General features: G+C 39.9%; 1 protein-coding gene across 1 annotated transcript in view; it reads left to right on the top strand.

Annotated features, from left to right (window-relative positions):
* Positions 1 to 13,163, top strand: part of NCBP1 (nuclear cap binding protein subunit 1) — a 32,094-nt gene that overhangs the window by 11,771 nt on the left and 7,160 nt on the right. Inside the window, exons 11-20 of the mRNA XM_032096290.1 lie at positions 45 to 155; positions 577 to 641; positions 1,376 to 1,438; positions 2,732 to 2,806; positions 3,889 to 3,992; positions 4,848 to 4,970; positions 6,141 to 6,243; positions 7,575 to 7,668; positions 10,177 to 10,280; positions 10,963 to 11,077. Coding sequence (XP_031952181.1) covers positions 45 to 155; positions 577 to 641; positions 1,376 to 1,438; positions 2,732 to 2,806; positions 3,889 to 3,992; positions 4,848 to 4,970; positions 6,141 to 6,243; positions 7,575 to 7,668; positions 10,177 to 10,280; positions 10,963 to 11,077 — 957 coding nt within the window. The remainder of the gene's footprint in view (positions 1 to 44; positions 156 to 576; positions 642 to 1,375; positions 1,439 to 2,731; positions 2,807 to 3,888; positions 3,993 to 4,847; positions 4,971 to 6,140; positions 6,244 to 7,574; positions 7,669 to 10,176; positions 10,281 to 10,962; positions 11,078 to 13,163) is intronic.

Below are 13,163 nucleotides of genomic sequence, written 5' to 3'. Positions count from 1 at the left end.
CCACATTGGACTGGGCTCTTATTCTGTGGTTTCCTCTCCTGTAGGTAATATTTGCAGAGCTGTTTCAACTGCCATCGCCACCACATATTGAAGTGATGTACACAACACTCCTGATTGAGCTGTGCAAACTTCAGCCTGGCTCTTTACCACAAGTTGTATCCTTTCTGTGCTGCTGAGGAGCATTTATGAAATGCAGTCTTTATTTTTTTTGTTCTGGAGCTGATGGGATTGTAATAAATACTATTAATATTTTACAGTATTACTATTTTACAGTAGCTGCAGGGAACTTTACCTGTAAAGCTTGCATTGCTTGTTGCATGATGTGAATTCTGTTCTTCTGTGGAAGAAGCCAGCAGTTTTGTTGCAATAATGGAAGAAGAACAGGCTGGGATTAGAGGGTGGAACTCAAAATATTTTTCATTTTTTCCACTGTGAATTTACTTGATTTACCTGATTTTGGAGTAGACTCAGGGAGCTTCCAGTGCAAAACGTTGATGACATTCTATTAAAAACCTGAAAGGAAAAGCATGTGACTTACCTACTTCTTTTTTGTAAACCTTAACAAGAAACTTTAAGCTTGCACAAGCCACAGAAATGCTCTACATGCGTTTGGACACAATGAATACAACATGTGTGGACAGGTAAATGTGTTTCGGAGATGACGGAAAACATTCCTCAATATCCAGTGTAGAAGAAAACACAGAGGCTGTGAAAAGAGTAGTCAGAAAGCTTTGTTAGAACTACCTGATGTTATCCAAAATGTTTTGTGGGCTCTGGCTTTGAGTGGTCTAAGGAGAAGATGGAGGATGGACTGCTTGCCTCTCCTCCCAGGAACACTCCCCTGGAGGTTACAAGTTTAGCTGTCTATGCAGGACAGTTGAGATCAGTGACAACTTCTCCATGTTCAAAGTTGTTCATGGTTAGCACTCTGTTACCTGGCACTGTGCCTGCTCCCTAGTGGTTGGGGGGTGACTTGGAAGGGAAGTTGATGGTTTACGTGCCACCCAGAGGAGGAGAATGGTGGTGATTTTGTCCTGCCAGTGAAGGACATTGAGTAGGAGAGGGGTTAATGACTCATGAAAAATGTGAAAGTTGCTTATTCACAGTAAGTTTATGTTTTAATTGGTAGTTTAATACTTCATCTCTTCATGTGAAATGATAGAGCATGAAAGGCTGTTTGTCCATAAAACCTTTTTTCTGACTCTCCAAACTGAGTCTTTTGTATCTGTCAACATAAATGCCTGTTTAATGCTGTAATAGCCTTAAGAGTTTAGGCTTGTCTTTGAAAAGTAAAATGCATTTATAAGAGAAGCTCAACTGAACACTTTCCTGCACTTCTGACATTTAACAGAGCTTTCTTTTTCTTTTAATAAAGATTTATTAACTGGTTTTCTCACCACTTGAGCAACTTTCAGTTCCGTTGGAGCTGGGAGGACTGGTAAGTTTCTGTCCTTTGGATTCTAACCTGAGATTGCTAAAACCTTAGCATTTCACATATATCCAGAAAGTATCACAATATGGTGGCCCTGTTAATTGCTTTGCTCTAGTTTATCAGAGACCTTTCTTAATCTGTCCACCAGCACTCACTGGTAGATTATCTTGATAATCACTTAGTCACTGTGTTGTCCCTAGTGAACTTTGTGATAAATCTCAAGCCAGTGTAAGCGCTCCTTAAAGAGGGGAAGCACAAATGTGCCTTCTTCAATTTGTCCTGCACTTCCTGTCAGTTTCTAACAAGTTTTCCAAAATTACTCCCTATACCTTTTCTTTATTTTCAATGGTTTGTGCTGACTTTCATATCCTGTATTCATTCTGTTGTTTTGCTCTCTGTCCTACTCTAAACCTTTCATTATAACTTATCCTTGAGACCTTGTGGTCGGTTTCCCACCTGCCAAATCCTAGTGCCTGAAGTTCAATCAGAGCTTGCCCTGCCACCTGTTCTTACTATGCCACATTTTGAACCTGCATCTCTAGCAGAAGCTGCCTGGAGTCCATCAGTGTCTAAGCACAGCTTCCATGAGATTTCCATTCCAGGCACCCATGTAGCAAGGGAGATCCCCTTGAGGCCAAGCCCTCCATGCAGTAGTTTCCACAGCCTGGGTCTGTACCTGCTTTCTGTAGGTGATCTCCCAAGAGTCCTTGTGGAGAGGGTTGCGGCCCTTCTTCTGATATAGTTCCATGCCTTTACTTAAGTTCCTTGTACTGTCTTCTTGTGAAGTTAAGTGCTTGGTGGCTATTCTGGCATACATCCATGTTGACTGACCAGGCAGCAGTCTTCAAAGAGCTGATTTTAGTTTGCCTGGATGTTCCTTGATGGCAGTGCTCCTGTGGATCTCTCTCACAAGGTGCCATTTTTCACAAATCTTGCAAGTAACTGTATTTGCAGGCTTTTCTCTACCTGCAGTGCATTTGAAATCAGCCAGAAGAGCTGAGGGAGGAACAGACCATGAAATCACACACGGTTCCTTTCCTAAGGAAAGGGAAGGCCAGCTAACCGTATTTTTAATGTGGTGGGGGAAGGGAAGTTACTTGAAAATTTATCACAAAGAGATGAGATTGCAGGAATGCTAATTGCCAGTAAGGAATAGTGATTAACTTACCTCAATGGCTTAAAATTGCCTGCACTCCAAAGGTCATTGTCTTTAGACTGTGATTGTTTTGTACTATCAGACCAAGCCAAAAAGAGACTAAATGCTTTTGCTAAAAGCCTTCGCATTCTGTCCTTTGATAGGTCAGATTGTCTTACTCAGGACCTTGAAAAACCCAAACCCAAATTTGTGAGAGAGGTTTTGGAAAAGTGCATGCGGTAAGTAAGATCTTTCCATAGTTTCATTCAAGGCAAAGTTTCATCTGAATACTGTCAGACTTCTTTTAACTGGACTCCTGTCTTGGGCACATCTGTTCTTACAGTTCATTTTCAGTTAAGAGATGAGTCTGGTTTTTGTATTATTTTTAATCTGATTTACCTGCTGTAGGACACTGCCTTAAAGAGAGGGAGAAGCAGGTGCTGCAGATGGTAGTGAGCTATCCATGCACACCTATAGTTACATAAAGACATGCTTCACCATAGGCGTGGAAAGAAATAGAGTTTAGGCTATATTCTTGGAAAGTATTCAACATTCACAGAAGTGGAGGGAACTGACCATTAATTATATCAAAAATTGAGAATCTAATCTTGATTCTTCTAGGTGCCTGATGCTCATTTACCTTAGACTGACAAACTGTCTAAACAAACGAAATCTTCAAAGCCAACAAGACTACTTAATCAGTAGTTCTGATAAATCATCTGGGCTTTAAATTGTTGAGATTAGGGTAGTATAGGAGCGAGAAAGAGCAAAATGTTGAAAAAGCCTATGTTATTCAGCATCCAGCATGAAAACAATCGAGGTTTGGGCGAATTCCATATCGGAAGTGTGAAAGAGTTGTGCTGCACAACAAATGCAGTTTTTTCTGTGGCACTCTTCCATTTCACTGAAAATCTGGTAGCAAATTAAACCTTTGTGGGAGTGAAATGAAGCTGGAAAGTAAAATGAAGATGTCCAGTTTAATATTTTTTCTGCTTTGAATACTAACATCTGTCTAACATCTAACTAGCTTTCTGCAGCACATCTCAGGTTTTTGCATGAAACTTCTTACCAGGCGGCCTTTTCACAAGGCAAATTAATTGTATGAGGATGAAACTCTAGCATCACAGAGTTAAAACAGAAAGCATTTACTAGTATGTTTGGTTTACTTAGCTCTTATTACCCAGCAGAAACTACCATTCTCTTGTATAAGTATCCTGACTCTTGTTCTATGGACGTTAAATACAGAAAAAACATTTTAAAGCAGTCATTAGCTGTGGTGTTATTCCCATTTTAATTCTACTGCTGTGAAACTTATTTCCAGACTCTCCTACCATCAGCGGATAATAGACATTGTTCCTGCAAGTTTTTCTGTCCTCAGTCCTGCTAATCCAGTGTGCATTTACAAATACGGAGATGAGAGTAATAGTAAGTATTAAAATTACTAGTGGTCCAGTTGAAGTGTTTTAGAGCAAGGGAGCACACTAGATTGACTGTAATATGAGTTGTCTCATATTTACAGTTGACTGTAAAGAAGAATACAGCTCAAGTAAATATGCATGATTTCATATGGGTAAATAGGCTTCACAAGAGTAATTAATGTGTATTAAGCCTGGTTCTCTCTAACAAAATCCTCTCTGCTACTTATGAAGAAAAGAAAATCCCGATACATCAAGCTGCTATTGCTTATGTGGCTGTGGTGGTGTGCAGTATTATTTGCCAGAAGTCTAAAATTGGACAATTCATCTATTTCCCCTGTTGGGGCACTATATTGTGGAAAAGTCAGCATCTGAGGTGATAATGAGAAATTATTTTTTGAACTTCGTGAAGCACTAGAATATTTTACCAGTAAACTTGATTTAATGAGCGTACAGAAGGAACAGATACCATAAAGACTGAGGTAGAGAGGTACCTTATTATTTCTTTTATTGCTTGGTGTAAAGACAATCCTAAGCATAAAAGTGTCATCATCAAAGATACAGTGAGGAAAAACAAGGAAGTACTGTACTTTTAGAAAACTGGTGGAAGCTGAAGTAGAGTTTTAGTCAGGAAAGTGATTGCCTGAGCCCAGGTCTAAAGGTTCTACTCCAAGTTTTGAATTTAACATGAAGACCAGAAAATCTGTTGAGCAATTTTATGGCATATTGATGTGGACAACGATATTGGGTACACCCAGTTTTAGGTGTAGCTGGGAAGGGTATTGTTTCTCTACAAGGCAGACTGATGTTACAAGTGCTCACTTACTTGCCTTTCTGAATTTTTGACCTTTTTGTGTTTGTTCAGGGTCTCTTCCTGGATATACCGTGGCACTCTGTTTAACAATTGCAATTAAAAATAAGGCCAGCAATGATGAAATCTTCAGCATTTTAAAAGATGTGCCTAATCCAAACCAGGATGATGATGATGGTAAGATACAAGCTGTTGGGCTTTGACAGGCTGTCTACTATGCTTTGGAGCTATGAGTGTGTTGGTTCACAGACCTGTGTGCTTTTCCTTGTAGTTTGTTTAAATTTAGCAGTAAAATAGACCATTGCTAGTTTTTTTGTAAATATCTTACATGTAGAGGCTGGCCTATTTTTTCTAATAGCAGTAACATGGTGCTTGAGGTGTGTTTTCTTGCAATTATTGACAGAATAAAAGAATTTAATGTCCCCTTTGCCTTCAGCGGCAAAGGGCAGTTCGTGCTGTCATCCTCACCCTGGAAATTCAGTGCTTCTGCCCTAAGAGCTTCCCTCCCCTTCAGTACAGTCCCACAGCAGATAAGACAGCCAGCCTACTGGCTGGCATGTTCCACAGATGAAAATTCACAGGGGGACTACTCATATTCTCCTTAGCTCTGCAGCCACAGGCAGCACTGATTCCTAAAGCCTGAGTGTTTTATGGAATGAGGAGTGTGAGAGAGAGTGAGAAGTGATCTAAACAATGGCGAATGCTTCATTGTTTTTGTCATATTTGCAAGGGTTCAGCTATGCAGGCAGAGAGGAGAAATGATCTGGTGGGGTTTTTTTTCCCTGGGATCCACTGTCCTGTTTCCTGATTTGCTTTAGATATTACCCACTAATTAGTGCTCTCCCTTCTGCGTGTCGTCAGCTGCAGGAGGGGACCTGGCACCATTCACCCTAGTAGCCATATTTGCCGTATATGCCGGGTGGACCATTCTCCTATATCCTAGATGGTCAGCCTCTGAATGTTAATAAGCCTTGCCTTCCCCCTTCCTTACCCACACCCCCTTCTTTGTGGCCTTCCAGGCCCTCATTTTGATGCACAACTGCAGTTTCCTTTGCTGACTTTCTGTGCTGCTGTCAGTGCTGTCACATGTTGGTGGGATGGCTGGTTCTCTGATAGAATTCCATGTTGGTGAAGAAGCCTTCTGCACATCTTCTCCCTGGCAAAATTGGAGCCTGAAATTCTGCCCATTTTGGAGGAGTCTTTACTAGCTCCTTGCTCGGCCCTGCAAAACTCTATTGATGGAACTCGGGAAATGAGCTAAAACCATAAGTTATCTCTACAGTTGTACGAGTAGCTGACATGCTTTACCTGGAGTATTTATTAGTTTCACCTTCAAATAACTTGCAGGTGAAGGATTTACTTTCAACCCACTGAAAATAGAAGTCTTTGTTCAGACTCTGCTCCATCTAGCTGCAAAGTCTTTTAGCCACTCCTTCAGTGCCCTGGCAAAGTAAGTATAATGTGTGCATTATTTGGGGGCTTACAGAACAGTTTAATTCTGACAGTGAAATACATGATAAAAAAAAGTGGAGTGCAAGCTTCAGCAGTGTTTTAAGTACTCCACAAAGCAATTTGTCTGGAACTAATGACACTGCTTGCTGAAGGAATGGTAGTGTAAATCCTAGATTATACATAAGTGAATGGAATTAACAGATATATATACATTGCAGCCATGTAATGTAAATGAGACAGGTTTGGAAAATTACTTCATTTTTGTATTGCTCATTTGCTGATTATGGTGAGGAAAAAGGTATTCTCCCTACATTTCAATGACTGGGTAGCTGCCATTGCAACATCTCGCACTATGAATATGAATCTAGGACAATTACATCTGCATTTAAAAAAAAAGGAAAGAAAAAGGAAACATGAAACTGCAAAACAGTCTGCTGTTAACTTCTTCTGTCTACCAAAGCAGAAAAAAATCCATCCTAAAATACTTAAGAGTTCATCCCTTAAACATAGCCTGGTACTGTAAAGAATTTACTGCACCATTTTTAGCAAAATTGGAATAACATTTGTAATCCTGTGTATTTTGGAGTTGATTTTAAGTGGTTTTGTTAGATGAAAGGTAGTCACATGCATCTTAATGAGGTTTTTTTCTATCTGTCCCTAAAGATAGATAAAACTACTACAAAAACATGCACCTAGAAGCTGTACGGAGGCAATGTTGATAAGAAGCTGCCGGTAGTAACCTGCAGTCAGGAGTAAAAGAGGCAGGGTGATTCAAATACTTGGACCACGGTATTTTCTCCGCTGCACAACAGCAGTGGCAGCCAAGAGATCAAGAAGAGCCTCTTATGCTTTATAGTTACATTACAATAAGCTGGGCTATGAATGCTGTGTAGCAGTCAGCGTAACTGCTAAAATAGATGCTTTTAGCAGCCTCTCCTTGAAAAAGAGGCACTTAGGATAAGTGTCTGAAGTTGTGGAAACACGTTAAGGGGAAGGTCTAAGGCTCTAAAGGCAGCAAATTTTGGTTCAGCTGTGTACAGATAAGCACATGCAGCAGAAAAGTGCCTCCTGCTTTTGAGAGCATGAGAAATGTAGCCTAGCTTCTGGAAGTAGGTTCACCACTGAGATGTAAGTTGGTTTTGGGAGATGTCATTTCTTTGTAGACTGTTTTAGCTCAGGATGGTTATATTTTCCAGGGAACAGTTGTCTAAGAAATGCTGTAGATAGTCACATAATTTTCTTTTGGCCAGTCTAAACCACTTAGCTTGTATCTGCTGCTCTTTTGACCCGGTCCCAGCCTCTCCATTGACTACTTACTTCTATTAAAAGGTTTCATGAAGTCTTCAAAACACTTGCTGAAAGTGATGAGGGGAAACTCCATGTTCTGAGGGTTGTGTATGAGGTTTGGAAGAATCATCCACAGGTAAGAGGTTGGAATGTCAAGGATCTTTGTGAGTTTCAACTCACAGAGGTCATATGTAAATTAAAAAATGTACAGCTTGTTTTATGTCCTTTAAAAATAACTTGTCTATTGTCATTTTAAGGATAGTTTAGATTATATTTGTTACTACTGAAATGAAGGCTAGACATAAAGCATATACCATCACTGGTGCTGCTTTTCTCAAGGGTTCCCTGTGAAAGGGCAAGGGCTGTCATTAAGACTCAGATTCATACTATGCTGCTTGTTGAACAAGGGAATAACTTTTGCCAAAATCATGGTTTTGTTCAAAATTGGAAAGCAACATAAATATGTAAATTTAAATAGGATGTAGATCTCATATCTAAAGCAGGCCACATTCCTAAAAATATGGAAGCCTAGGGATTTTTAGGGCTTTTTTTTTTTCCCCCCAACAATTGCTAGTGAAAGCCATCCAGTAATTACACAGAGCTCATGCTGGAGTCACTATTGTGTGTGGGCAGGGTGAGTAGAGCTGCAGTAGTGGCTGTTCGGAACAGATCAGTCTGACAGTGCTGTGATAATGTTCATTCTTGAGCCAGAGGAAATAACACCCTAAAAGACCTACAAAAGATGCCTCTGTTGTTTAAGCTGTTCGGTTTCTTCACAGCAATTGTGTTTTACCTCAGCTGTCATTTTTCTATTAATAGAAAACAATGAGGAACTCAGGCTGACTTTGTCTGCATTAATGACTTCACATATTCCTTGCTGGTTTGTTTGTGTTGCTGGAAAGTGGACTTCTGTGCTGGAAGGTGGACTGTACCTCTCAGCTGCACAGGCCAGACTGTAAGAAGTGATGCCACTGAGAACCAGGAGTAATCCTTGTATCTGCTACTAGATCTGTGGTCTGTTCTCTCGTGGAAAAAATGAGCACCTAGAAGATACTTATGCAAGCGGTTACCTCTCTTTAAAACATAAAAAAAGAGGATTTTAAAAAAATATATTTAACTTATTACCCAGTTTACTGACCTTGAAAATGTGACATTTACAGTCTGACCTACTTTTTGCTGCCATTTAACTGGATCAGAAGAAATTTCATTACTGCAGTGTAATATCTGTATCTGCTTCCTCTTCATTCCTTTGTATTGCAGCATGGCCAAACCAAGATGGAGGTTTCAAACCCAGACTAAATAGTCATGCTAGATTTTTATGAATAAATCAAGATCCCTTTAAAAAACTTCAAGTGCAAAAGTTAGGACGGTGTGCTGTTTGCTGTTCTACTTAATCATGTAACTTAAAGTTTCTTTTCTCGCTTTTACTGCAGTACAGGGGTTTTTGCTTCTGATCAAGCCCTTTTTTCTTATTTCTGAGTTGTCAGCCTCCTTGTCACACGGAAGGAGTGGTGCCTTCACAGCAGGGCACTTGTCCAGAGTCTGTTTTCAGGCTGTTCACCCTACTCCCATGTCTATGGGAGCAACCTTTGATTTGGTTCAGACCAGCAATGCTCACAGGGCTTTAAGCACTAATGAGCGGTCTGTGCTGCAGGTAGTGATTTAACAGCAGGAGTCAGTAGTCCCTGGACTTAAAAGCAAGGTGGTGGTGGTGACTTCATAAAGAGAAACTTTGACATTGAGGTTAAGTATTTTCTCAAAATCCTAGATGTGTGTTTTTTGGAAGACCAGGATAAGTAATCAGAAATTCTTCCTGGCACTGCAGAAAGACAAATAGAGTATAGGATGCTATCCTGGGACTTGAAAGTTGAGTGCTGAGTCCTCTGTATGATTCATTCAGTTATTTTAATTTTCCTTCCTTAAAAGGAGCTTTGTTACACTTCCTCATTTGACAACGGTTGGTTGTAAGGATAAATACATTGCAGGCTGTGGTTCTTAGATACTGTGGCATTCAATCACATGAGTAACTAAGATAAGCCCTTTTTTCTGAACAGCTTGCATCTTCTTTAGTCAGTAACTCTTCTCTGCAGTTGCCTGCTAGATGGCTTGCAACTCCCTCAGAATCATGGCAGTGCCTGTAGCAAGTAAACCCTTCCACTGACTCCATGATGCTAGTTTGTTCTGTCCTGAAGTTAATGGGCCCTGTAGAGAAAAGCTTTCTGTCATGTTTGAAGGCTGTTGCAGTTCAAGGAGAGTAGGCTAACAGCAGCTCCTTCATTATGGTGATGTGACAGGTATATGTGCTCTGGTTGGAGTACTTTGATGTCAAATATTAGGACTCGTGTCTCTCAAGGCCTCAGTTCCAGCTCTGATTCTTGTACTTTTTGCTTTTGTATGGGAGTATGTATGCTAACAAAGAGTGATACTTTCAGAAGTAGGTACGATTGTTAACAAAATTAGAATGCTTTATGTAATTGATATAGATCCCCTCATTTGAAATGTTTTAGGCTAGAACATCCAGTTTGCTAAAGTATTTGAAATGACTCAGTAACTGATGTAGAGTTGCATCAAATCATCTCTAGTTTTCTCTGAGGTTGGAATATTTTACATAGATTGTGTGTGTATTGTCTTTCACAAAATACAGATGATTGCTGTGCTTGTGGACAAGATGATTCGGACACAAATCGTTGACTGTGCTGCAGTAGCAAACTGGATCTTTTCTTCAGAGCTTGCACATGATTTTACTAGGTAACAAGAACTTGGTTTGGGTTATTATTTGTCTTTGATTTGCTATTTTAAGTTGCCAGTACATAGTTTAATCTATGAAAACTCAGTAGTGGAATAAGGTACAGTTAGGCTTTTGCTCTTTCTACAAAATGTGTACTTTTAACATTTCTCTTTCTGAGCTGGAGTATGAATGTTGGTGTGACAGCGCAAGATTGTTGCTAGCATGTCATTTTGCTAATAGTATCTAAGCTTGCTGAAGTGCAACAGCGCTGGAACTGTTCCTAGACAGAGTTGGTTACTGTGTGTTACATCGCTGCTAGCTTGGCGCGGTCCTGGCCTTGGGTGCCTTGGGTGCCTTGGGTAACTTGTACCACTGCTGATACATTGCATATGGAGATCTGGAGAACTGTTCCATCTGAGGAGTCAAGTTTGGTGTTAGTAGTCTTGCAGTGTGTACACGGAATAAAATTCTGACTCTGAAGCGTACTGCAACAAATAGGCAAGAACTGATTGTTAAGATTTCTTGCATTACAAGTATGCTTTCCTATATGCTGAGTGTTCGTTCACTCTGGTAGACATCTTCTTAAATGATACTTAGATTTTTAAATTCTCCCACTTACATTTTTCTCTTAAGAAACTACATTTAGTTTCCTGTTTTGGAGTAGTGTGTAATGTGGTGTTTTGAGCTTTGTGTCTTTCCTAGGTTTTATATCTGGGAGATCTTACATTCCACAATTCGTAAGATGAATAAGCATGTCCTGAAGATTCACAAAGAACTGGAGGAGACTAAAGCAAGATTGGCCAGGCAGCACAAAAGAGTGAGTAATTTGTTTGTAAATTTTAAACTAAGTAGTACAAACCTGCATGCTGACATACAGACACACAGTTGGTTTTGGGAAGGACTGAATACATATGATTCTTCAGGAAACATGTCTGCAGAGATGTGGTCAGCTGTAGCACTGACACATCAAATATCAGATATGTGTTCTTGGTCCACCTTTCTAATGGTAGCTGTAATTTAAGAATTTAGTAAAATCTTTTAAGGGAGTTCGTACGTAGTGGGTCTGTTCAAGCTCTCTATCACAAGTTTCTCTTCCAATACAAGCATGTCTTCCACTTGCCTTCTAATCTGGATTCCAATTATCTTATTAGAGAACAGTAAGAACAGTTATAAATTATTTACAGTAAGTTCTGTTAAAGAGTGCTCTTGTGGCTTCCATGCAGAAGTGCACAGAAACAGCTATTTGCGATTGAGAAGTTGGCTGTTACTGTTCTTCTGATGGATGCTGCTGGATTCTGACACTGGCATGGCAATTCCTTCTTCCAGCTTATTTTCCTGAATACAATTGCATGATCTTGCATTATTAAATACAGCAAACTGATGAGGAAACAGCTGCTCTTGTTTTCTGTTGTCTCAAGTGGGACAGTAAAATGGGGTGAGTGTCTTTGTGTGTGGCAGCTGAAAAAGATGGAGCCCAAGGAGGCTTGGCTGAATGCAGTACTTAGTTATGACAAAATCAAGTCAGTTTATAAATATGCTGAGTTGCAGAAAGCAAGAGAGAATTCTGCGTTTCTTTGAGGTCTGTGTGTTTACCTGCATAAAACCCTTAGTTAGCTCCAAAATTTTGAATGAGGTTACTGTCAAAATGACAGAGCCTGCTGATGTTTTTTGAAGAAAGCTGCTCAAGTCAGTCATTTGTCCAGAAGCTTATCCTGAGAGATCACTAATAACTCACGGCTTGCCGGTGTTGCTTCATCCCAGCCCCTTTACCTTGTTTCCTTCACTCACAGCAACAGCCATCCTGCTTGCCTCTTCAGCCTACATTGATGATTAATAAATGCCTGTGATTATTGAAGACTTAGATGCAGTCATTGATCTTACTGTGAGGCAAAGAGCTCTGGCATCTCTAAATATACCAGTGTTTTAATTTCTGTCCTTATCTCTTGCTGCAGCTCTTTATTACTTAGTACTTATGAATGTTGTGCCAGGAAGAAACATTTGTATGCAACAGTGAGTAGTTCTGCAGGCTGTTGCTCTGCTGTATGACCATTCCTTTCCGAGGAAGTAAGCCATCAAGTTTTGATGTCCCCAGCATGGAGGGATGGCCTTACTGTGGAATGAGTCCAAGGCTTGCATGCTTTATCTTGGTCCTCTAGCGTTTTGAATTCAGAAAACCTCTCTAGATGGGGAAAAGGCAAGTTCCTATAGAGAGGATAAAATTAAATTCTCACTTGCTCTGGTAAGTCGTTTTCATTTTTTACACCAATTCAAAGCTGTACCTGTCTTCTGGTTGTGAACTTCATTTCCTATGCTGTAGGTGAGTTAACATATGGCCTTGTATCTGTCCGAAGTTACACATGCTTCTTTTACAGATATTTAAAGTTTTGAGCTGGTAATTTATGGATGTTTTTGCACAGAAACAACTATGTGATACTAAAGCAGTGTCTTGTGTTTGAATTTACCATAATTCATTAGATTCTGCCTTTCCTCCTGTATGCCTTGTAGTCTTGTTTAAGACTTAGTCACCTGAACTTCCAAGGCTGATACTTAGGTATATTTTGTGGGTGGTGGTGGTGTTGTGTTGGTTTTGATGCAGTGAAGCATGCCATGTTCCTAGTTAGTTAGACCCTTTCTAGTCTTGAGAGTAGCCTTTTTAATCATGAATATAGGGAGTCCACACTTCAAAACACTGGGCCCAGTGTTTAGCCTTCCTTTTGTGCTAACCAACTGGATTCATTTGAGTTCTTGTACCCAAGTCCAGGAGAGAATTTATACCAGGTGCATTATTTTTTGAAGCCCTGAGATTTCAGAACTCTTAATTTAATCAATTACCTGTCTCACTGCAATAGATGCAATTTGAAAAAATCTATGCCAGATTGTTTTAAAAAAGCTGTTCATTACCT

Source organism: Corvus moneduloides, chromosome Z, assembly GCF_009650955.1.
Source record: "Corvus moneduloides isolate bCorMon1 chromosome Z, bCorMon1.pri, whole genome shotgun sequence".
Classification (NCBI taxonomy): domain Eukaryota; kingdom Metazoa; phylum Chordata; class Aves; order Passeriformes; family Corvidae; genus Corvus; species Corvus moneduloides.
This window is presented reverse-complemented; position numbering and strand designations above follow the sequence as displayed.